We start from the raw sequence: 25,708 nt of genomic DNA, 5'->3' as shown, positions 1-25,708 counted from the left end.
TTAAGGTGGCGGACGCTGTTGCTTTTACAAATCCTCCCGAGGCAACCTTCCATTGCAACCCGATTCCAGCGGGCTATGCTCGTGTCTTGGTTGATGAGGTGGTGGACCAATATTCGGGGCTACAACTTGACATTCCTGGAGGTGACGAGGAGCACACACTGGGAGAGGCCAACCATCGTATCATCCTATGGAGAAAGGATTGCATCATCTTTCGAAGGCCACCGACACCACATCATCCGACTCCTCGTCGAAGTCCGCCACCGAGTCAGCAGACTCCCGCTCCTCCAAGTCCACCAACGCGTCAGGCCACTCCTCCTCCAAGTCCGGCACAGCTTCAGGCCACTCCTCCTCCAAGTCCGGCACAGCTTCAGGCCACTCCTCCTCCTCCAACTCAACCACGTCAGCCGTCTTCGCCTCCTCGGCAATCACGGAAGAGAGCCGCCTCAGCTATGGTGCGTAGCGGTACAAATCAAGGTAGTACTGGAGGTACAGGCGGAGGCAAGCGATCTCAATATGGTCCAAGCAACCTCGCACCTCTTCCGCAGAGGCCTTACGACAAGTCCGAGGAGGAAAACGCAGCCATATCGAAGGCCGAGGTGGAAGCCCATTTTGCACCGAAAGCGCCACCGCCGCCAAGGGAGAAAGTGCCTGAGAAAAAGATTGACCACTTCATTCGTATGGCTAGAGCACCAGCTCCCAAGCCTGTTGACACAGACTATGAGCGCCACCTCAGGAAGTTAAATCGAGCACGTCTACAAAAAGAGGCGAGCTCGAACTCGAGCAAATCAGCTGGCAAAAGGAGCAGTAAAACCTTTCCCAGCTGGGAGAACAGGCGGCGCAATCAATCCCCCCGCTTGTTGTGCCAACAGCACATGAGAGTACGCGCGCCCAATATTATTGTGGGCAAACCATTAACGTTTCCGGGCTGGGCGATATGGTAATAACCGAGGAGTATATTTAGCAGGCTAAAAGCCTCATGGTCACTGTTGGACAACTCCTCGATATCGAGCCCATGTCTCTGATTAGAGAGGAGGAAATAAAACGGAAATATGTCCGGAGCTAACCTTTGGTCGAGCCAGACGAGGTCAAGAAGCTCCCAACGAGAATGTATGAATTGCATCAATGGTACATGGACATTACCAAGATTTCCAATCAAGAGTCCCTCATGGTGAATGTCAAGAAGGATCATTACTACCATGAGAAAGTTGTGTCTGTTGAGTATTCAGAACTATTTCAGTTATACAATCAAGACACACTCGACAAATCTATCGTCAGTTACTATTTTCTGTAAGTGATTTCTTTCTGTAATTTAAGTCTCAAGCTAGCTGTAGTGATCATTTTGATCAATCATTATCTGTAATTATCTTCACTATATTCTTTTCCGTGGTATTATGCAGGATGAAGATTTATGAAATGAAAAAAGGTGGACGCTATGGCATTGGGTTCATTGACCCAAATACCATTAATGAATACACATGGAAATTAGATCCATATTATGAAAAAAGTGTAGAGGAAAGCATGCTAGAGTTCTTCAAGCGCCTCAATACCAATGAAGATATATTACTTCCTTACAACTTCGAGTGAGTCACACTGTCTCGTACTACAAATTCTGTTTTTTGCCTACTAGCTAGCTACATGTTTTTGCTTATATATGCCCGCTTAATTAAGACATGCAAACATGTGTGCATGCAGATTTCACTGGATCTTATTAATCATTAAAGTTGATGAAGGAACAGTTGAAATACTGGACTCACTACTTAAAAAAGCAAGTGACTACACCATCTTGTTTGGGATAGTCAACAGGTAATTTCAACCATTATTAATTATATCTCGGCCTATTTAGTTCGTCATTTTTTGATATGAACTATTTAATAACCCCTTTATTTATTTTCTTTGTCGGCGGGCAGGGCTTGGGCAAAGTTCATCAGCGTCACTCCAGGCCAATGGAAAAAAGCTGAAATGATATCGACCCAAGCTAAGTAATTAAGTAGTACTGTCTCGCTAGCTGCCATCTCTTTAATTATCATGGTTGATTAATTATTATCTGATCAAATTCCATTCTCGTAAAGGCCCTGAAGCAGGCGCCGGGGAATAATCTGTGTGCATACTACGTTTGCGAGAACATTCGCATGATGGCGTCCGAAAGGAGCAGATCTCAAAGACAGGAGTGGCTACGTTTGTCAGAACACTATTCACACTTTTTACACCATTATCGATATCTAGTCACACAACTAATACACATGCATATTGATCTCCTTCTTAACAGTTCAAAGAAGTGCGGGAGCAGCTCCTAGCAGAGGACCGCATAGAAGCAATTCAAGAGAAAATAGCGGGATTTTTGCTTGACCAGGTCATAAATCCCAAAGGAGAATACTATTACTCGCTACCGCCCCCATGAACCACTTCCAATTGTCATCGTGCTCCGAAGGCACCAATTAGGAAAAATTGTATATAGCTAGCTAATTGTATATATATACACACACATGTATACACACATGTATATGTGTGTGTATGTGTATATATATATATGATCGATTCTACTAGAAATTCTATTTATGCATAACGTGTACAATATGTAGTATCGTAAAATACCAGCAAACGAAAAAGAATTAAATAGAAAACACAAAATTAAGTGAAAAAGAAATCATAAACCCAAAAATCCTAACCTTTTAATACCGGTTGGTGTCACCAATCGGTACTTCTCCCTGCCCCCGGAGCTGACTCGTGCCACGTCGTTGCCTTTTAGCACCGGTTCGTGCTGAACCGGTACTAAAGAGACGGGGGCCTTTAGTGCCCACACTTTAATGCCGGTTACACACATCATATCTCTACTATCATCTCTGAGAATAACTTTCTGCTTTTATTTTAAATTTTATTGGCGTGGATTGGTCCGTAAAAAGCACGGTAAAACTTTGACATGACCGGCTCACACCACATCCGCTTGACACATAACGCCATAGTAGCCCCACCTCTCCCCGAATCCCGACGCAAGCGCACGAACCGCCGCCGAACTAACCAACACGAGAAGAGAGCACCGGAGAAAAATTGGCGGAAACTTTTTGACCCGCCCCGCCGCTTCAAAATCCCGCCTCAAACGCCCCTGCCCCCTCCACCGCCCGCCGCAGGCGTCTCCTCCCTCGCTCGCCCCGCGAGCGACGCGCTCGCTCAATGGCGCGGCGGCGCCGCCGTCGCGCATTCGGCGGCCGCCCAGAGGTCCGCCTGGCCTACGGCTCCCGCGCCCGCCCGCTCGGCCGCGCGATCCTCGCGCTCCTGCCCCCGCCCCCGCCCCCCGGCGCCCCCTGCCCCGTCTGCCGCGGCGCGGCCTCCGGGTGCCTCGCGTGCCGCCGCTGGGCGCACCTCCTCCGCGACGGTGACCCCGTCGCGTACCGCCGCCTCGTCACCCGCGCCGTCTGCGCCGTCGAGCCCGCGCCGGCCGCGCCCCTGCCGCCGCGGTACACCCCAGGGAACGCCGGGCACTCACAGGGACAGGTTTCTTTATTTTCTATCCTTGCTCGTGTCGTGCCTGGGGTGGCTAGATTTCTCGTTTCGTTGTTGGGTATATATCTGAGGCTGCCGTTCGTTTGCCTGCATTGCTATGTACGCCTCAGCTCGTTCGGGAGACGATAAAGTGGATCTTGACGGATCGCTCCTGTAGAACCAAGAACGTCCTCTGCAATGGTATCCATCAGGTACGATGAATGCCATTTTTTATTGAAAGGCGGGGAATGATTTGTGGCATGTAAAAGAAATTGCCGCCACACGTTTTATTGTCTAGCATTGCCTTCCTATGCTTTACTATCCATTTTTCGCACTTCTCTAGAAACAAATTGTGAGCTGTTGTGAAAACCAGTGATGAAGGCTGTGTCACTTCAGTAGCATCTTCCTTCATGTAAGGGTTGTTGGTGCTGTGGATGTGTGGTATTGGCAGTCTGCAATTCGTGTAATCAGATTAGGTTCTTCAGTTGTGAAAATATACCATGTACTTTTGTGTACAAAGTTTTGTACTACTTTTCTTTGGCATCGACAACTTTGTAAGTGGCATCGTACGATGAGTGCATTTGATCTTAATGTTTGACCATCAATATATTTGTTGACATTTGTATTGGATATGTGAAAATGGTACGAGCTTTGTACCGATGTAAAACTTTTCAAAATTGTATATAAACCAGTAAACCCCATAACCAATCCTTGCTGCTCTATGTCCTCACTACATACGGAGCTTAATCTTAGTAGGTAAGGACAACCTTTACTTGGATTGGAAGGTTAACATGCTTGATCCCAGTGGCGAATCCAGGAAGACAATGAAGGGTGGGCTCAAACTTAACAGCAAGAAACTAAGCATCATTTTAATTAAAGAGAAAAGGGCATTATCTCCTAATTCTTTTATCCAAATAAGCTAATATTTGCCAGAATGCTACTGAAAATATATGTATTATTACTGTCATCTTATGGTTTTCTGAAAATATCAAATTTTGAACGGAAATTTATGTCTGTCTAGCTAAATAGTCATTATCTCCAGTCCTTTCGCTCCAAACAAGCTGAAACTTTCTTAGATTACTACTAGAAACATGTAGTATTTGATAGATTTAAAAAATCATAATTTTCACCAAAATATGAATTCGTTAGCAAAATTAGCCATTATCACTTAATCCCTTTTCTTCAAATAAGCTCAAAATTAGCCAGATTACTATTGGAAACATGTAGTATTTACTATAGTTGTTCTGAAGTTTTTGAAAAGTATCAAATTGGATTATATATTTCATATTTTCCTACTTAAACAGACAAATATTGATATGTTTTTTTACAGCAAACAAATATTGATATACTTGTCTTGAGCCGTGGAGCGTGAGGGTCCGTCATCTCGCTATCATGTGTCCCTACTCGATATCCTGTGTGCTACTTGCGTGTGGGCTGTTGGAGTGTTGGTGCTGTTCGGCAGAGCATAAGATATTGGGTTGCTGGGCTGGGACGTGTAGTACTATTTTTTTTTGTATTTTTGGAGGGTAGGCTAGAGCCGGTTGAAGCCCCCCTACTAGATTCGCCACTGCTTGATCCATTGGTACAATTATTTTTTGCTCTTTTTATATTTTTCATTAATGCTTTTAAATCTTTATGCTTACTAGGGTGGCCAGGCTAACCTTGTTTCTTCTTCATCCTGGAATATTCTCCTGCATAGAGTAAGTGTAAAGGAAATCCTTTTTCTTTGCTTAGTAAAGTTCCTCATATCCTTTGCTTGACAGAAACTTGTTGTCTTTCAGATTGGGGATCTTCTCATGTGCTATATTCTGAGGCATTCATCAGTCTTTTTGCCCATTAAAAAGAGTGATTACTTTCAGGTGACTGGTGTTCCACTCAACATTGTTCTGCACAAGCCTATATTTGCCAGTACCATGGCAAGAAAACAACAATCCAGATCTACAAAAGTCAAATGTCCTACGGTAAGAATTTATCTTCAGATCATGTGGCCCAGTGATTATTTATTTAGGTCCGTGTCTTGTTATGCCAACTTAAATCTTTGGTCCCGGTCTGGAAGCTCTTCAGGTTACAATTAATTTCAACCTGGCTATGACTCTCCATGCACACAAAAATACTACCTGTCTGGACTGGCACATGCACAGCGAAAACCATTCGGACATACTGCGATGCACTAGGGTTGATGACGGATAAATACCACCAGAAAGATAGCTATTGTTAGATGTGTATAGTCTCTTTTCGGTATATCCCCATTGTATAAGTGGTTTCCTGCACTTTACCACACATGTATATGTAATGGCCTTTGGTCCTCAGTAAAGATCAGTTGCTGTTTATCCAACATGGTATCAGATGTTAGGTTCCTCTCTCTCCCGCATGCCGCAACTCCGTGCTAGCTTCACTCTCGATTCCGGCCCTTCCTGTCGCGGATCCGGCTGCCCAGGCCCGGTAGCTGCCATCTCTTGCCCGGCCGGCCACCCCTCGTCACGGACCCCACTGTCTCCTCTTCGCCCCGCCCTCCCCAACTGCCAAGCTGCTTTGCCTCGTCGCCTGAAGCTTGTCCGGCGCCCCCTCGCGTCGTGGCCGGCCGCTCCCTCGCGCCTTCGCCGCTGACAGGCCAGGCCACTCGTCTCCTTCTCGTTGGCCCCGCTTCCTGCTGCTGCCGCTGGCCCCTGGCCTCTGCTCGCCTGGCCGTGCGAGCAGGCGTGCGGGAGTGCGCGTGGGGGCTTCCTGCAAGCGGGCGCTCGATCCCTTTTGATCTCGATCGGGATTTGCTGTTCTCGTTGACTCCAAAAAAAAAGAGGCAGAAGCAGCAGAGAGACTTCCTCATGTCTTCTTCGGGCTATGTAGCTGTCCCTCGGTGCTTGGTTCTCTTTGATGACACCAACTATGCTGAGTTTGCGGGCTTCATGCGTATCCATATGCGTGGTCTTCTGCTGTGGGGTGTTCTCTCTGGCGAGGTACCCTGTCCGCTCTGCCCTGTTGCTTCGGTGGCTCCTATCCCGCCAGTACCGCCGGTGCTTGCTGCTGATGCTTCTTAGGCTGATCGGGATGCAGCCAAGGCTCTTGATGATGCTGCAGTTGACGCTTATGATCAACAGGTATCCGCCTATTCTGATGCTCTTTCTGTCTACCGGTATGATCTGTCTGCTTACACTTAATGGTGCAATGATGATGCTCGAGCTGCTGCTGTTCTCACTACGAGTGTCCTCCCTCAGTTTGCTTCGGAGTTCATGGGCCTCGACACTGTTGCAGCCATGTGGTCCCATCTTTGTCAGCGCTATCAGCCCTTTGGTGATGCTCTATACCTCTCTGTAGTGCGTCAGGAGCATGCTCTTCAGCAGGGTGACAGTTGTTTGTGGAACTTGCCGTTGCTGTCAGACTATGCGGTCTGACTTGGAGTTTCAGAGGGTTCATGAGTTCTTATCTCGTCTCTGCTTTGAGTTTGAGCCTTGACGTGCTCACTTGCTTGCTCGTGGTCGTGTTCCTCTCTCGGAGGTGCTTGCCGAGCTTCGTGCTGAGGAGACCCGCCTTCGCTCTGCGGGGTTGCTGGCGGTTTCGTCTGTGTTGGCTGCTCGGGCTCCTGTGTCGTCTGTTCGGCTCACTGCTCCACCGCTCCTACCTACACCTTCAGGGGGGTGGGGGGTGGGTCGCCCTCCTTATGCTAAGAAGGGCCGCTCGCGCTGTGACACCTTCTGTGGCTACTGCTCTCGGCCAGGTCACCCAGAGTTTGATTGCCGTGAGAAGAAGCGAGACCAGAGGCGCTCCTCTCCCAATGGGACTCCTGGATCTTCCTCGACTCCGTCACACACTGACCAGGACATTGTACGGCTTAAACGCCTTCTGGCTTCCTCTGGTTCATCACTGACTGGTCCTGCTGCTGCTGTGACTGCTTCCACCACTTCATCACCGCCGGCATCTACACCGTCAGGTACATCTTCGTGGGTTATGGACTCTGGAGCTTCCTTTCATATGTCCTTTAATTCTCCAGCTTTGTCCTCTCTTTGCCCTCTTGATTCTCCTATTAATGTTATCTCTTCCTGTTGCTAGTCGTGGTATTCTTTCCACTTCATCCTTTTCTGTTCCTGGTGTTTCACATGTTCCTCGCCTTACCATGAATCTTTTTTCCGCTGCCCAACTTACTGATTCTGGTTGTCGGGTCATTCTTGATATCGATTCTTGCTCCATTCAGGATCGTTGCACCAAGGTTTTGGTTGGTGCTGGCCCCTGACGCCGTGAGTCCGAGGGTCTTTGGGAAGTTGACTGGCTCTGTGTTCCTTCCGCTGCCACCACTTCAGTCAGCTCTCATGCTCTTGCTGCCTCTTCGTTTGCGTCCTTCCAGCAGTGGCATCATCGCCTTGGTTACATATGTGGCTCTCGCTTGTCTTCCTTAGTGCGTCAGGGCCTCTTAGGGTCTGTATTTGGAGATGTTTCTTTACCTTGTAATGGTTGTAGACTTGGCAAACATACCCAGTTACCTTATCCTACCAGTCACTCGGTATCTCAGCATTCTTTTGACTTAGTTCATTCTGATGTTTGGGGTCCAGCCCCCTTTGATTCGAAAGGTGGTCATCGCTACTATGTTTTGTCTATTGATGATTTCTCTCACTACACTTGGCTCTACTTCATGAAATCTCGTAGCGAGGTTCTCTCTATATACAAACGATTTGCTGCCATGGTTCACACCCAGTTTTCCACGCCTATTCGTACTTTTCGTGCTGACTCCGCTGGAGAGTATATCTCCTAGCTGTTGTGTGGCTTTCTCGCAGAACAGGGTACCCTTGCCCAGTTCTCCTGTCCTGGTGCTCATGCTTAGAATGGTGTTGCTGAATGTAAGCATCGTCATCTGCTTGAGACGGCTCGTGCGCTGATGATTGCCGCCTCCCTTCTACCCCATTTTTGGGCTGAGGCTGTTTCTGCATCCACCTATCTCATCAACATTCAGCCATCGACTGCTTTGCAGGATGGTATTCCTATGGAGTGTCTCTCTGGTCGCTCTCCAGACTACTCAGCTCTTTATATGTTTGGATGTGTGTGCTATGCCCTTCTTGCCCCACACGAGCGCACCAAACTGACTGCTCAGTCGGTTGAGTGTGTTTTCCTTGGCTACAGTAATGAGCACAAGGGCTATCGCTGTTGGGACCCTGTTGGTCGTCGCTTGCGCATCTCGTGTGATGTGACCTTTGACGAGCCTCGCTCTTACTACCCACGTCCTTCTTCCTCGAGCTTCTCTGTGGACGATATTTCTTTTCTTCTCCTTCCCGATACACCCTGCTATGTGCCTCATGTTTCACCTCTTCTTCCTACACCTCTCATTCATTCTCATTCACCACCGACGCCATCTTCTCCATCCTCCTCCTCCACCTCTACACCATCATCTCCAGTCCGTCGCCCTCTCTCACCGTTTCCTCTCCACTATGCTCGCCGTCCTCGTACTGAGGATGCTTTCCCTTACACGCCTGACGCACCTTCCACCTCTGGTGCACCTCCGTTCACGCCTAACCCGGTTCATAACCTTCGTGCTCGGCCTCGCCCTCCGCCTGATCGCTATTCTCCTAATCGGTACGGTCTCTCTGTTATTGCTGAGCCCACTTCCTATCGGACTGCCATGACTCAGCCTGAATGGCAGCTTGCGATGGCCGAAGAGCTTGCTGCCCTTGAGCGCTCTGGCACATGGGATCTGTTTCCCTCCCTTCCGGTGTTCGTCCCATCACCTGCAAGTGGGTCTACAAGATCAAGACCCGCTTCGATGGTTCTCTTGAGCGTTACAAAGCTCGTCTTGTGGCCCGTGGTTTTCAGCAGGAGCAGGGCCGTGATTATGATGAGACATTCGCTCCTATCGCCCACATGACCACTGTCCGCACTCTCCTTGCTGTGGCTTCTGTTCGTCATTGGTCTATCTCTCAACTTGATGTCCAGAACGCTTTTCTTAATGGCGAGTTGCGTGAGGAGGTTTATATGCAGCCACCACCGGGGTGCTATGCTCTTGATGGTATGGTCTGTAGACTTCGTCGCTCCCTCTATGGTCTTAAACAGGCCCCTCGCGCCTGGTTTGAGCGCTTTGCCTCTGTGGTGACTGCCGCTGGTTTCTTGCCCAGTGATCATGATCCCGCGTTGTTTGTTCACACGTCTCCTCGCGGTCGGACTCTTCTCCTTCTCTATGTTGATGACATGATCATCACTGGTGAGGACTCTGAGTACATTGCCTTTGTTAAGGCTCGCCTTCGCGACCAGTTCCTCATGATTGATCTTGGTCCACTTCGCTATTTTCTTGGGTTTCAGATCTCCTCGATCTCTGATGGCTTCTACGTCTCCCAAGAAAAATATATTCCGGATCTTCTTGCTCGCGCTGCTCTCGGTGATGAGCGCACTGTTGTGACTCCTATGGAGCTCAACGTTCAGCTTTGTGCCTCTGATGGCGACCCTCTTCCTAATCCCACTCGGTATCATCACCTCGTTGGCAGCCTTGTCTATCTTGCTGTTACGCGTCCTGACATCTCCTATCCTGTCCACATCCTGAGTCAGTTTGTTTCAGCCCCCACCCCTGTCCACTATAGTCACCTCCTCTGTGTTCTACGATATCTTCGTGGCACGATCTCTCAGCGCCTTTTCTTTCCCCGCTCCAGCACTCTTGAGCTCCAGGCCTACTCTGATGCTACCTGGGCTAGTGATCCCTTTGATCGACGCTCGCCTCTGCTTATTGTGTCTTTCTTGGTGGCTCTCTTATTGCCTGGAAGACAAAGAAACAGACGGCGAGTACAGAGGCTGAGCTGCGAGCCATGGCTATGTTGACGGCCGAGGTGATCTGGTTACGGTGGTTACTTGAGGATTTTGGTGTGTTTGCTACTACCTCGACTCCCTTACTGTCATACAGTACCGGTGCTATCAGTATTGCGCGTGATCCGGTGAAGCATGAGCTCACCAAGCACATCGGTGTGGATGCCCACTTTGTGCGTGCTGCTGTGCAGGATCAGACTCTCGCTCTTCACTATGTGCCCTCTGAGTTACAGTTGGCTGACATCTTCATGAAGGCACAGACTCGAGCGCAGCATGGCTTTCTCCTCTCCAAACTCAGTGTTGTTGATCCACCATGAGTTTGAGGGGGGGTGTTAGATGTGTATAGTCTCTTTTCGGTATATCCCCATTGTATAAGGGGTTTCCTGCACTTCACCACACATGTATATGTAATGGCCTTTGGCCCTTAGTAAAGATCAGTTGCTGTTTATCCAACAGCTATAACGGCCCGTCTGCAAGGAGATAGGAGAGATCAGAGACTGGGATGATGTAGGAGACTAGTAATTAATTTATATTGTTCTTGCTTGATTAATTCATCAAAAGCTCCTCTCTATATAGAGGCCTATCAACTCAAACTATGTCAGATGAGTATATATGGACATATTAATAAAAAAAATTTCAATTCTAATGGTGGATCTTATCCCTTAATCGAAACCGGCTATGGGTGGATCTTATCATAAAAAGCACCTGGTTACTAACCCAAATGACATTATAAACTTTATTTTACTGATGTTCTGCCATGGAAATAAGGCTCCTCACGCAGGTTCAGGTTTTCAATAGCCGAGAGAATCTTCCATTTTTCCATTCCAAACAAGTCTCTACATACATGCTATTACGTTGGGGATGGAAAACAGCGTTGCATTAGTATTACTCTTAATAGTTTGACTTCTTTATGTGGTGTAAACAATTGGTAGTTTACTCTGGTTTGTTTTATAGCTGCATTTAAAAAGTAAACAAACTGATTAAGCATTTGAATACAAATAATCAAGATGGCAGCACCCAGTTTGTTGTAGAATTCATTACCATGTCCCGAGTTTTCTTCAACCAGGAATTGGCTTTCTTGATAATGTTCTTTGATACTACATGCTTAAAATGTCTTGATGACCTCATTGTCGAATGTTCTTTTATCAAACAAGCACACTGTGAATGCTATGGTATATTTTTTCTAATAAACTGATCGGATACTGCATGTCTTTTGATCTCAGTGCCACGTGTTGCGTAATGCAAAGATGAAACTAAACATAACTGGAGGCAATCGTGGCAACAGTTCAGACTCTGCGTTTTACTGTTCAGATAACACTCAGAGATATGATGCTCTACAAAGTTCTGGAAGTTGTGATGCTGAAAGAGTTATAAAGCCTAATTGTCCAAGTGATGGATGTAACTGTTCCAATTGCTTTACCCGGAAGCCTAGGAAAAGAAAAAGATTGTACAGCTGGCAGCGCCGCAGTAAGCAGAAGCAGTTCTGTAACGAAGATAAGTTGACAGAGTTAAGTAAATTAAACGACAGTTATTACACTCTGTGTAATCTCTTATCAGATGGCTCAGCTGCTGGAGTGAATGGTCAAACACACTCCTTGAAGCATACTGCAGATAACATTTCTATTGGAATGAACAATGGTGAATTTGTTTCACAAACTGAAGAGCCATGCAATGTACCTGTCCTGTCATTAAAGAAGTCACCTAGCTCTGTGTTAGATACTAGTCCTTCCCAGGATCTATTGTGTGGTTACGGTAAATCAGGAGTCCAATGTACAAGTCCCAAAGTAGGACCCTCCAGCTACCCACAACTGAATGTCAGTTCCTTCCCAATCTCCTGTTATTTGTTATTACCGTTTCTTTTGTGCTTACACTCAAGTTCTGTCTACCTGCCTAAATCATTAGTTATTCCATTCATTTTGATTTTTGACTACTGTTGTAACGTTATAGTCTCCAAGTTATATAGTAGTGTCAAAAGCAATAACTTGGATGAGAGGAAAATAGAAGATGCGAATATTGACACTTGAAGATTTTCCACTTAGCGCCTCACCGACATGCTGATCCTAGGGTCACATGTTGGTGAGACAATGGAATGAAATCCTCAATAGCACCTCTTTGCATTGTCAAACTGCATAATTTACCAGCATGTGGTAAAAAGTAGACCAGAAAACCGTATCTTTATAATGTTATTAAAAAAATTTCAATTCTAATGGTGGATCTTATCCCTCAAATGGTCAAGCCATCTCAGATGGTGTTGGACAAGCTTCCCTATTGGTAAATGTGTGCGGGGCTGCTTATATGAGTGCTGCCGCATGCCCCCCCTAGGGACAGTGACTGTATAGCCAAGTCAGCCAGGATATCTATCTAATTAGATTGATTAGCTTGAGTTTGTTTCCCAAGTATTTAGCTGCTTGCCATGTCCTGATGAATTGATTCATGTTTTTTAGTCTCTAAAGAGAGGCCACCATTGTGTTTTGATCAATAATACCGAAAGGGATGTTAAACTCTAGAGCTACAGCATTAGTCACTGCTATACATTACCTCTCCAGTCACCACCAAAGGCGAATACTGTATGCCCATGCGGTGGAAATCGCCAAAACTGCAACCTACTAAGTGCAGCATGTGACTCTTTTTTTGCGATTTTTGTGGACATTGCTACTGCTGTTTGATAATGGGCTTTGTGTGTTTCTACTTGGAGTGTTCTTGAAATTCAGCAGCACTGATCAATTGGCTTGCTACACAACCACTTGCAGTTTTTATGTTGCTGTTGACCTGTTGTTTCCTCAACATATTTTTTTTACTTGCAGAGTGGTTCCATCTGTTTCAATTGCTTAATGTTGAATGCTTCGAAATGTGTGTCAGTAGATTCTTTGATACCAAGACAGGCCATTTTCTATAACAAAGAAATATCTGAGAATGTCTTCCATCGCAGCAGTATCCTTTTGCTATTTAGTACCTGTCAAAGCTCGAAGTGTGTCAATCTCTTGAAATGGTACCCTGCAATTATTGTCAACAGAATAGTTCTAAAGTTGCAGTAAGTGGAGAACGAAACCTACTCTCAGTTTTCTTGTCTTTCTTGTTGGGGGACTATCGGTGGAGGGGAGCAAGGTTCTGTGCGGAAGTGATAAGATAATTGGTGACTTACATAGCAACGTGGGATATTTTTTGGAGCTTTTGTTCCATATGTATGTCACTCGGTGTACTCTGTCACAGTATGTTGGCACCCTTCCCTGGATAATTTTGCCATGTATCTCGTATGGTGTACTCACAGTAACGTTTTCCTAGTTACCATTGACCACATCATCTGATTTACAAACGTTCAACCATATTGTAAATAAAATATACCGTTCCTATTTTGATAGAGATGTGTATCTGAATATATTTTCATGAAATTTTGTAGATTGAACTAACATCTAGTTGCAAATTTTCGTTATCTACTATGCTACTCGGAGGAAACTTCCGAATTGTTTCAAATAACTTGTAAATAGTTTACATTAATCAGTTTCTTAGTCTTCCCTTCAAATGATATGCATGAATGTGTGATATATGAAAAACCAAAATCAGTTCATTCCAGGCTAATTTCTTCTGCTAAAAAGGTCTCGTGGATATTATTTCGGAGCTCTGGTATGTGTTTGGTTTGTTTTATGTTAATACTTCTTTTGTTGCATGTGTTTCCTCTGTATTTTATACTTACTCTTTTGAGGACCTACATTTTACAAGATGTTACATGATGGAAAAAACGTAAAGCACTAGATTGTTGAAATGCTGACATTTGGAGGTTCATAGGTGATACTTGGCAAATCTTACCGTGTATTTGTATGTATGCTGTATATATTATTTGTCATAGTATCTTCTGCAAACTTTCCTTAATACTGTTAGACTTGACAAATAAAAGGAAAGGACCAGACGCACTGTCTTTATTAAAGCACATATTTGGAATCAAGGAATGCTGCATAAAGTTCTTCCAATGTGATTGCCATGGATCTTCCAGACCAAATTCTAATTGCTTGTGAGTCAACAAATTTAATTTGTATTATATTGCCACTAGCCAGCGTGTCATTTCAGCATTTTGCATAACTTTGCACATAAGCTTTAGACTGCACGTGAGGATATCAGTTTCACCTTCCTCTGTCAAACACATGCTACTACTGAACACGTCTGTTTGAGATACCATTACTTCATATTTTATTATCTAAATTACTAATCCAAAGTAATGACAATATATTAGTGGCCTACTGCCAGGCGAATAAAGTATCTTAAAGGTTTAAATTTGTCACCATTGGATGAGGAGGTGTGTCATAACACAATTTTGTTTGTTTATTAACAGGAAAGATTGGATCAGTTTTCCTCTATTGCAATAAGATACATGTAAACATTTATGCGGGCCTTTATATCTTGTGCTAAAGGGCATATGGAGATATATACATTATACACTACTCCTTAAAAATGTCTCCGTATTTTTGCTCCGTTCCCATCCTTTTTTAGTCACACATGTTAACCTTATGTAAGCCACTGCAAATGCATTAATGGAGGCCATGATATCGTTATTCTGAAGATATTACTTTCTCGCCCGTTGTCACACTTATGCAGGATAATATGTTCATCACTTCATCTTTTTGATTTTTTATCTATCTGGCTCTATTATTGTAAGTGGTTAATGTTCCTGTTACCAGGTATCATTGGATGCTTCAACTAGTGAAAAATCTCGTAAGGAATTCTAAACGCTGCCAGTACAAGAAACTATTTCTGAAGCATTGTTCTGTTAAGTCTAAGGTACTTTTGAACAATTAAACCACTTTTGAGTACTATTACTAAGAATCAAACAATAAAATAGTCTATGGCTATTTTGCCTTCTCTTATCCTTTTGTCTGAACTATCCTATAGTTATTTGCTTTAAGTGTTGAAATTATAGGGCTTGTTTTTGTTGCTTTCTACAGTTCGCCACAATCTAGTGTCAAGTGTGGCAAGCTACGTCCCACTGTCACTGGTTCAGCATAATTGATTCTGCTTATATACTTTGACTCTTAGAGAGGAGAAACACCCCACTCCTACTTTTCATCTGGTTAGAATAGGGAAAAAATGTTTTTGTTAGGGCATGACTTACTGGCCTCTTAACTGCTATGCTGGTGAAACATGCAGCATTATGTATGCGTTTGGATGTTTCATTCTACACAGGCTGGTATATTGTTTACTTGGTCGAAATGGCACAAATGTATTAATGTGAAACTAGAAGAATGATGCCATATTCTCTTTTAATACAAAGCAGGTGGCAAAAGATGGGCTCCCTTCAGGCAACATACAATATTCAACAGGAGGAAAATCAGCATATTGTGGTGAATCTTTTGCTCAGTTGGAAGCTTACAGTACACATCAGCAAGTAGTATCCTTTGTCTGGGCAGTGTTGACACGGATCATACCACAGCCTTTGTTAGGGAATCCTTCTAGTAAGAGATCCTTAAGGATGAACCTTTGGAAGTTTATAAGGTTACGCAGGTTTGAAACATTTCAAGTAACTGATTGTATTTGTGAGTTGAAAGCACCAGAATATTCTTGGCTATCAAAAATTGGATTCACTAGTTGCTTTTGTTCTGTACTACTTGGAGAAGAGACTGGGCTGTCAAATGGTACAGAGGAGCAGAAACAGAACAATCTCTTGCATTGTTGGATTAGCTGGTTATTTTCTGACATTGTGATCCCATTGATCAGTACATACTTTTATGTTACAGAAAGAGAAACAAAGCGATATGATGTTTTCTATTATCCAAAGTCAGTGTGGAGGAACCTAACTAGCAATACTATTGCTTCCTTAAATGCGCAGAGCTTCAAGATTTTGCGTCGTACATCGAGGAGAGCAATAAAACATTTGTACCGTTCTTCAAGAGTGAGATTTCTTCCAAAAGCAAAAGATATCAGACCATTAGTAAATTTTAAATCTCAGTCAAAGGATGGTATTCTCAACAAGTGTCATTTAGTTATTAAAAAATTAAGGGATGATAACCCAGAGATGTTTGGTTCTTCTGTTTTTGATTATGATGGTGTTTACAAAAATCTTTCCAGTTTTATGTCTTCAGTAAGAAGACAGTTGAAAGAGTCAAAGATATATATTGTGGTTGCTGATGTATCTAAGGCATTTGATTGTGTTAATCATGACGTGCTACTGAAAATTATGGATGATGTTCTGAAAGGTGATGAGTATGCCTTGAGAAAATGTACCAAAGTAATTTACAGTAGGTCTAAGAATGTGGCTTATCGCTTTGATTCAAATGTAGTCGTCAGCGACGGAAACGGTATTAACGATTTCTCAATTCAGCGGTCATCAGGTGGTGGCATTCTAGTTGATCAGGTACTGTATCAGAGCTTATTTCATTTGTTCTGGTGTTTGACTTGTTACTGAACGTGACTGATGTTAAGTACTCCCTCCGTCCCAAAATAAGTGTCTCAAGCTTAGTGCAACTTTGTACTGAAGTTAGTACAAAGTGAGACACTTATTTTGGGACGGAGGGAGTATATGTAACAACCACTTGAATATGCAAATGCTTGCCACTAAAGGCGAAAGCTACTGAAATCATAATGTTTTGCCTATCCCATTTAGTTAGGGGGTCAGCTTTGCATTTCCACCTTCATGTCTATGGAAGTCTAATGCAAAAATAGAAGTTCTTCACAGGACCTACTAATTATGGAACATAAATAATAAAATGTAGCGATGTTATATATTCTGGCACATACTTCTGGGGTGAGTTCTTTAATGTAAATATGTAATCCATCTGGTAAGTAAAGCTGTGATCACACAATTGCATTGATGTATGATGTATGTACACAATCTTTGCTTCTAAAAGGGTTTACACATCCATGTTCAGAAAATCACTTTGGAACTTCTTGAGCAATCAGATTTCTAGTATATCTGCATAGGTCACATTTGTCATCTGGTCTGTTAACCTAATACACGAACATATCAGATTAGGTGTCTTGCCTTTGTGAGGACGGTGAACGATGAGCTTATTTTTCAAATTTGACCGATTTTTTGGCAGATAATTGCCATGTTCTGTCCTCTACCAAGATATGCAAGTTTCATGAAATTTGATTGAAGTTTCACCACAGTTAAAATCCATGGTCCATTAGCTGAGAGAAGGGCTAAGGGAGTAGAAAGTGATTTTGGAACATGTTTTCAGTTTTTGCTTGCCCATGCTGTTGCTCTATCTTTTTTGACAATCTGTTTACTTCCAATTGTTTGTTTCTCACACAGAATACAAGTATTGACCAACCGAATATCTTAAAGCTCTACCTTTTTTGAAATCAGGGAACTGTTAGTACAATTCGGAAGGAAGAGCTTCAACGTGTCCTTTTCGAACAAGTCAAGTGCAATATTCTGAAGATTGGGCAAACATTTTACTTGCAGCAAGTAGGGATTGCTCAAGGAAACAAGTTATCCCCTAACCTTTGTTCCCTATACTATGGTCACCTTGAGAATTCTGTGATATTGAATTTTCTGCATGATGGAAATTCAGGAGATGCTATTTCAGAACCGGAATTTTTAATGATGAGGTTCATTGATGACTTCATGTTTATCTCTCTCTCAAAGAAGCATGCTTTGAATTTCTTTAATAGGATGAGAAGAGGTTTTGTGTACTACAATACTTACATGAATGACAGCAAATATGGTTATAATTTCAACATTGGAGATAACGAGCAGTGCGATAATAGGCTCTACATGGGCGATGATGGAGTCACTTTCATACCATGGAGTGGTTTGCTTATAAACTGTGAAAATTTAGAAATTCAAGCTGATTATACAAGGTATGTCTGTCAGTTTCTAGTTTTAGTTTGTTGATTCAGTTCATCAATATTGAGATCATCTTCAGTGATACAGAACATGGATCTAGGACGGTTGACCTGTTTATAACCCTGAGAAATACATTGACCACCGCTGTGGTTCTGCCATCTTTTTGTTGAAACCTGGATTAATCATTTTTGTGTATTTCTTTTAAACCACAGGCAATTACATAAGTTGAAATGTTGATACAAGATTCTCCTGAATTTTTGTCTATTTTTAGAAGCTTGTTGAAAACTTACAGTAGAGCACACGAGCTCCAGTGCTTCTGTTAGCAAAATTTTGTAAATTTAACAAAGGTGTCCGTTTGCTTTATTGCCTAATTTGGCAGTGTTCGTCTTACTGGTTCTCCAGTGATCCAGTCCAAACTAATTTTCCTAATAAAAAACTGTTGAAGAACTAGTAATGAGTATGCACATTTCTCAAACAGGTATTTAGGCATTACAATCATCTCCACGATCACTGTGAAGATGCATTCTTCCATGAAGTACCTTCGCAGCAAGCTATGCCATTACATGCGTCCGAAGTGCCATCCCATTTTCTATGACTCCAATATCAACTCACTGGGCACTGTAAGACTGAATATATATCAAGCCTTCCTGTTATGCGCAATGAAGTTTCATTGCTATATGCGGAGCATGCCTTATTCCAGCATAAGCAAACCCGAGTTGCTGCATGTCATTAAGAAGACCTTCAGGTATTACATTTCTCTTGACATTTATATTTGTGATAAAAAACTACGCTGAAGTGCTTTATGTTTACTATCTATCCACTTATTTCATCAAACAAGGTATAACTTTCTAATCCCTTCTTCCGTTGAATAGATACATGCATAGTCTGATTGTCAGCCGTATGCAAGATATGGAGCTGCAATCCAATGTGCGCCCAGTTCTAAAGCTAAGACGCAAAGAAACCAATTGGCTTGGACTATCTGCCTACATCCGCGTGCTTCAAAAGAAACAATCTCGTTACAAGGATTTGTTGGCGTTGTTGATAGCAGAGGCTGAGGGTTATGGTCATATGGACCGTGATTCTGACAGTTTGTGCTATGCTGTGGATGATTCTCACTCGTCAATGTTCTGGAAGTTCAAATATTAGAAGGAAACTCGAGAGGCCTGAGTATTGCAGAGAACTCTTATTTTGTGGGTACAGTTTTAGCAGGATTTGGCTTATATACAGCTCTACCTGCCATATCATCAGGTAGAAAGGCTGAAAACTAGTTGCTTCTGGAATGGCAGTAACATTCATCATGTTTGCGCCAAGCTTTCACTTCATAGTCTTATTGCAGCATTTTATATGTTCCTATATCTGATCCCATGTGTCTGATTAGCTGCTAAATTCATTAACAAATAAGCATCATAGCTCTACATCACATTTTACTTTAGTCATTAATCTTTTGTGCGTTTTTTATGAACAGATGGTTAAATGTCAAAGAACATCATTGAATGATTCCTATTATAGAAGCCTTGATGAGCAAACGAGAGTAGTAGTCATTTTTTCTTGATGGTCACTCAGCTGGTTGTTTCAGACTATTCAATCAAAGTTAGCACAAAGTTAAGTCACTTATTTTGGGACGGAGGGAGTACATGCTATGACTATTGACACTAAATCTTGACTCATACTCCGTCCGTCCAAAATAAGTGTCTCAACTTTGTACGAATTTTAATACAAATTTGTACTAAAGCTGAGACACTTATTTTGGGACGGAGGGAGTATGCAATTAGTACTAGGAAGTTGCTTTGTTTTAAAACTGGAGTTTCTTTCTAGAAAAGTATTCATCAAATGAGATCTAGTTTTGATGAGCCCATCGTGGAAACCTAATGGTGAAAGTAAATCGTGATTCTAACGTTTGATTCCAAGTTGTAGCTCTTCATAATGGAATCAGTTGCTGGTGATGGGAAATGACCACACACGGAGGAGTATATAAGATATTCTTTCTAGGAAACAAACACAAGTTCACTTGTTAGAAACTATGAGCAAATTCTATGCGCATAATTTATTAATTCGTGTGGGCTATTTGTAAGTCACCTGAAAATTCCTTTTTGCAACTCACTTTTTTTACTTACCTTTAATCCTTTTTTTTCTTTTTTGTTTGTGTTAGTGTCCCCCCCCCCCCTCCCTGTGTGCATATGTATGCTGATGTGTGTGTACTGGACCCGTGGACCCGTATGTGTTTGTGCGCGCACACATGTGGGTTGGGGAACCATGCATGTGTGTATGTATGTGGATGTATATGCATGCGTGAGAGAGATGGGAAGGTGACATGAGGTGCAGTTCATATTCGTCGTGTCGATAGATGATTAATCTCCAACATTGTTGTTTAATTGTTTGAATATTGAGTACAAATATGGATGTGTACATGCATATTTCATATAATCCGTGTGCAAATCACATCGTCTGAAAGTTACACTACTATATGGTTGGTTTTGCATACTATGGAATAGTGCAAGTTCTATGCAACACGTGCAAGTTTTTGTTATCCTTTGTTTTGAGTTTTTTCTTCATTTTTTTCTTCAGGATACCAATGCCTTTAATTCATTCCACCTTAGAATAAAGTTTGTTTTTTGTTCAGGTTTCCTTCAGTTTACAATGAATATGTATGCAATATTAATAAGAAAAAAGAGATGATTTTATGCTTATTAGCGAGTCAACTCATAGTACATAGAGTATCATGCAAATTTATAGTTTAGATTCATCCTTATCTTCGTTTCTGAAAATTAAATTTAATCTGTTCACACATGCAACCATTTTAAATACTCCCTTAGTAAAGAAATATAAGAGCATTTAGATAACACTACTGGACATCAAACATCACGTCCTTAATAAGTTTTTTTTGCAAAATATAGATACGTGTAAAAAATGCACATCTCATTTGTATATAGAGAAGAAACAACTAGTAATATACAGTGAAAAATAGACTTAATTAAAAATCAGGCCACTTAAATATAATCGCTCCTTTATAGAGACCGACAAGTTCACCGACACGCACAGATCTTGGCAACGAAACAACTAACCAGCAACAAAACCAAAGACATGTGAACAGTCTGAGAACAAGAAGAAGCTAGAGATGAAACGTGCATGGCAAACAGCTTAGTCGACCGGATCACTGCACCTCCACGTCGCGCCTATCAGACGTCGCCGGTGACTGCCCACAGCACAGGCAGCAAGTGGGGCGGTTGCTCCTCGCCGCTCTCTTCCTGCGTTCCTCCGCCTCCTCGTCCGGCAGCGATCTCGTCACCACACCCGCCGGCACCGGGAACCACTTCCGCTTCGCCAGATTACGCATGCACTTTATCTTCTTCAGGACGAAGGCGCATATCTCCCCCATCGCCCTGCAAGAACATCGCATACATTTATAAATATTGCATGTATGTATGCAATATGGATAAAGATGTGTGGCTACGTACTCTCCGATGTAGACGACGCAGATGAAGGAGACGCAGGTGATGACGACGATGTAGACGCAGGAGGTGGCGTAGCGGGTGGTGCCGGCGATGTAGGCGCCGACGAGGCTGGCGAGGTCGACGAAGGTGGTGAGCATGAGCGCCACCACCTTGGCCTCCCCGTGGTAGAACCGCTCGCTCATGAGCAGCACCATGATCACCAGCGACGTCACGAACGCCGTCGCGTTGAAGTAGTAGAAGATGACGTACCGAACCCAGTGCTCGTCGCGCAGCACCGGGTTGCCGGGCCGGTGCCCGCCGGGGCCCTCCTTGGTGTCCTGCCAGAACCCGCCGGGCGGGTTCAGGCCGGCCTGGTAGGTCACCGACGCCGCCACGGTCGCCAGCACCATCAGCCACCCGCGCATCTCCCTGAACCACTTCTTCCGCTCGTCCTCCTTGGCCTCCCCCTGCCCTTGCCCCTGGAGGACGAGGAAGCCCTGGAGCGCCGTGCGCATCGCCTCCGTCGACGCGGCGGCGCCGCCCGGCTGGTGGAAAGGCGTGATGAGCACGGGGATGCCATGCAGACCGTGACCGGTGGCTGTTGGCGCGGTGTCGCCGCCGGGAGCCGCGTCCATGACGGACCGTGCCTCGGACATCTTGGTATGGGGCGTTGGGTTCAGGGCGCGCGCTTGTGCAAGAGAAATGTTGAAGTATATGCACGTATACTTGCTCTTGGCGTCCGTGTCATGTGGGCCATGCGAGTGTGTGAGCATCGTCTCCTACACAAGCAAGCAAGGACGAAGAATGTCTTCTATGTTTAGCAAGGAACAACGGACCGGTGCTCGGATGCGTGCTCGTACATGGCCAAGAAAGGAACCAAGAGACGCCAGCTGTCCACCAGGTCCGGAAATAACAGTTTTTTTTAAAAAAAACACTTCTAATTTTATTCATACTCATAACAATTACAGATACACTGATTTGAATTTAAGATAAAAAATACAGAGTAACTCCTATAACTAAGAATTACAATAAAATCTCTTAGGGCATCTCCAGCCGCGTCCCCAAAAAGGCCTCCCCAGGCGATTTTTTCGCGCCGGCGCCAAAAAAACGGCTCAGTCGCGCCCCAGAAGCCCGATTTTCGCCGGCCTGGGCCGAAAACAGCGCCGGCGGACCTAGGCCGAACCCGGCGCGCTGGGGGGCGCCCGGGGGCGCCGGGGCGAACTGTTTTGGCGCGAAACAGCCGCGGGCCCGCCGCGTCAGCGACACGACGCCTTGTCTTCCCCCAACGGCCTCGGTTCCCGCGGGGAATCAATGCCAAGGCTGCCGCCGGTCAGCCTTGCCATTGATTTCTCACGGGCGGCGCGTCACGGGACGGCGCGCCGACGCCTCCCCTCCCTCGCACGCGTACACACGGGTGCGGCGCGGCTATATAGCCGGTGGCCTGCACTCGCCTGTGCCCACACCAGCCCCGCCCCTCGCCGCCGCCGAGCTCCTCTCTCTCCCTACCTCTCCCGAGCGCCGCCGCCCAGCCCCTCCCTCTATCTCTCTACCTCTCCCGAGCCCGTCGCCATGGCGGAACGCTACCTCGGAGACGAGGCGGCGGCCAACGGCTTCGGCCGCCGTTCGCTCCGCGAACAGGAGTCCTGGCTCCTGTTCCAGGCGAACATCCCGGCGCCGCCGGACATGCGCGCCGGGCCGACGGGGTGGAGGCTCAGCGTCGGGGGAGTGCCCATTCCTCTGTTGCCCGACGCCGTGGCGAAGCCGAAGTACTTCGCCGAGGAAGTCGAGGTCGTGCGCGCCTCCCTCACCGACGCCCAACTCTCCCTCCCCCAGTACGCCGCCGACAACCACGCGGCTTGGGCGGCGTATTTCGAGCGCCGCCAGCAGCAGCGCTTGGCGTCCATCAATGACGCGCCGGTGGTTGGCGGCCGGCAGAACAGCGAGGGGCGCCACCTGTGGTGGGGCGTCCCCGGCCGCACACTCGAGGGCGTGCTGACGTACCTCGAGGGCGGCAACGACCCGCCGTTGGCGTACCGGCGAGGGCGGCCGCCCCGGCGCAGCACCGACGCGCCGGGCCATGGGCGCCAAGGAGGTTCGGGTCCTCCTCCTCTTCTTCCTCCTCCCGATCTTCATCACACTCCTCCGGCACTCCGGCCCTGCTCAGCGTCAAGGCCGAGCCCACGGCGGAGACGCCGCTCGGCCGGCGCACTCGCAGCGTCGGCATCGTCATCAACGAGGGCGGCCGGCGCGCCTCCTCGTCGGCTCCTCCTCCGCGCTTCGTCAAGCCAAAGACGGAGCCGGGGCTCGTGCCGGTGAAGACGGAGCCGGGGCTCGAGCCCGTGAAGAAGGAGCCGGCCGCGCCGGTGACGACGGAGCTCGACGACGACGACGCGGCCCTGGAATGGGCGCGCAGGGACTCCATAGCGATGGAGAAGGAGCGCCTGGAGAAGGTGAAGGAGCGCCAGCGCGCCGCCCTGCTTCGCTTCGCGGAGCGTCGACGCGGCCGCGACGAAGGCGGAGTCATCGATCTGCGACAGCGACAACGACGATGATGCGCCGCCAGCAGTCCGCCATGGCGACGCCGGGCAGGAGTCCAGCAGGGGCGCCCGCGTCAAGGAGGAGAAGGCCGACGACGACGATGGCGGCGACGGCGGCGACTTCAGCCAGTTTTTCCTTTAGATTAGTTTATGTATATGTGCTATGTAATGAAAATCCGCGAACTTCGCCGAAATGTGCTGAAATTTATCGTGTTTGGCCGAAATTTATCGTGTTTGGCCGAATTTTATCATGTTTAAGCCGAACTTCGCCGAACTTCTTTTATTTTAAAACGTGCCTGGGGGCGACCCTGGGGCCGGCGGCTGGGGACCAACTCGCCCCCAGGCCCAATTTTTGCGCCGGCTCACCCCCAGGCGGCGATTTTAGGCGCCCCATGGGGGGCCAACGACTGGAGATGCCCTTAGAAACACCTTCTTCGTTGTATCAATCTCTGCTAAAAGAGATACTCCAAAGACTTCGGTAAAGAGGCTGCAATTGGACTGAAGCAACGATGTTGCTACTCTTTCACCCGCAACAACATTATCAAAATGGTTTTTGGAAGCGCCTTGAGTCGCCATACAAAAAGATGGGAAGTGTTGATCGATGAACGTACTTGGGCCGGGGATCATCCCCTAGAAGTGCAGGCCGTCGCATCACAATATCTTCACCATGGTGTTGATGAAAGATTTCAACCCCACAAAAAATCAAACCAACAAATAAAGTTTGACACACCAACATAAACCCATCAGATCCGAGTACCAGATATGCGAGGATAAAAAACTCTCTAACCTCATGGCACTGCCAAAATAACGAGAGTAAACTTATTATCACAATACGACAAAGGACATAGAACTTGAAAATGCGCGGCTTCCCCACCTCCCAGCGCCAAGATGGCAACTGGAGGCGAGGGGACCAAAAATTTCATTGCGGTGACTTTTTTTTGCGAGCTCAAACCTTGTATTACTCAATCAAGGTATCATTACAATCCTCAGCAACTAACTCCAGAACTTCAGGAGGACCTGACCCTATCCAAGTCATAGTCCTATTATTAAGACGACTAAAAGAAGCTAACTTGTCACTCGTCTTATTCTGTGAGCGAGCGACAAGAGTAATACAAGTTTGATGAAGGTTCAATAAATCTCTAATCTCATTAGCTAACGATGAGTAGAGCGATCGATCGGTATCTCCACATGTGATCATAGCCACATCAACAGAAGAATCCAGCTCAACTTGTATCGGCAAAGCTGTACGTTGGATCGATGAGGACAACCCCTCCAAGCAAGCAGAAAGCTCAGCCTCCAGCGCATCTCGGCAGAACTGTAACGTCCTACAAGCAGAGAAAATGATTTTTCCCGACTCATCTCTCAAGACCATGCCCGCACCAGCGTCATCGCATGACACAAAAGCTCTATCTGTGTTTAGTTTTGTCCACCCTTGCTTCGGTTTCTCCCAACTAGGCAACTTGGCCTTATGAGTAACCGGTTGAAACCTACTGTCCATCGTAATGTATGCTTTTCCTTTCGCTGAATCAGGACCATTATCATTCTTGATGGCCATCAGTGAGAGAAGATAGCTCTGCAGGAATCGGACCGATACATCCATCTGCGGCGCCGGTTTATGATGCACCACCTCATTGCGTATGTACCAACTTCTCCAGAAAACAAGAAGAAGCATACACCTCTCGATCTCACTTCTTGGTACAAGTAACTACAATAGC

General features: G+C 45.7%; 2 protein-coding genes across 3 annotated transcripts; one reads left to right on the top strand and one right to left on the bottom strand.

Moving 5' to 3' along the window:
• The first annotated feature begins 3,029 nt into the window (after nt 1-3,029).
• On the top strand, nt 3,030-20,160 carry LOC125520371 (telomerase reverse transcriptase). Of its 2 annotated transcripts, XR_007288659.1 has the most exons (13): nt 3,030-3,489; nt 3,609-3,689; nt 5,124-5,177; nt 5,259-5,438; nt 11,472-12,062; nt 13,053-13,179; nt 14,125-14,254; nt 14,919-15,018; nt 15,512-16,588; nt 17,543-18,039; nt 18,504-18,770; nt 18,898-19,273; nt 19,491-20,160. XR_007288659.1 is itself a non-coding variant. In XM_048685277.1 (12 exons), exons 1-12 carry the CDS (start codon nt 3,169-3,171, stop codon nt 19,169-19,171), a joined length of 3,699 nt encoding a protein of 1,232 aa, XP_048541234.1. In that variant the 5' UTR covers nt 3,030-3,168; the 3' UTR covers nt 19,172-19,489. The 2 variants fall into 2 exon arrangements, 1 of the variants encoding a protein (XP_048541234.1); XM_048685277.1 differs by lacking the exon at nt 19,491-20,160 and having other exon boundaries at nt 18,898-19,489.
• An 815-nt stretch (nt 20,161-20,975) lies between these two features.
• LOC125520372 lies at nt 20,976-22,220 on the bottom strand. The gene is made up of 2 exons (XM_048685278.1): nt 21,481-22,220; nt 20,976-21,405 (listed from the first exon to the last, which is right to left on the bottom strand). The coding sequence occupies exons 1-2, from the start codon at nt 22,110-22,112 to the stop codon at nt 21,177-21,179; spliced, it is 861 nt and encodes a 286-aa protein (XP_048541235.1). The 5' UTR covers nt 22,113-22,220; the 3' UTR covers nt 20,976-21,176.
• Between the last annotated feature and the right edge of the window lie 3,488 nt (nt 22,221-25,708).

Source organism: Triticum urartu, chromosome 7 (assembly GCF_003073215.2).
Source record: "Triticum urartu cultivar G1812 chromosome 7, Tu2.1, whole genome shotgun sequence".
NCBI classification, from domain to species: domain Eukaryota; kingdom Viridiplantae; phylum Streptophyta; class Magnoliopsida; order Poales; family Poaceae; genus Triticum; species Triticum urartu.
The sequence above is the reverse complement of the archived record's forward strand: the minus strand, read 5'-3'. Positions and strand labels throughout refer to the sequence as shown.

Bases quoted from the DNA above. Each gene is read 5' to 3' on its own strand.
- LOC125520372 (XM_048685278.1), bottom strand. From the start codon at position 22,112: ATGTCCGAGGCACGGTCCGTCATGGACGCGGCTCCCGGCGGCGACACC. The intron at 21,406-21,480 runs GTACGTAGCCAC...ATGTTCTTGCAG, and splicing joins TGCGTCGTCTACATCGGAGA to GGCGATGGGGGAGATATGCG.
- LOC125520371 (XM_048685277.1), top strand. From the start codon at position 3,169: ATGGCGCGGCGGCGCCGCCGTCGCGCATTCGGCGGCCGCCCAGAGGTC. The intron at 5,178-5,258 runs GTAAGTGTAAAG...GTTGTCTTTCAG, and splicing joins GGAATATTCTCCTGCATAGA to ATTGGGGATCTTCTCATGTG. The intron at 15,019-15,511 runs GTACTTTTGAAC...AATACAAAGCAG, and splicing joins ATTGTTCTGTTAAGTCTAAG to GTGGCAAAAGATGGGCTCCC.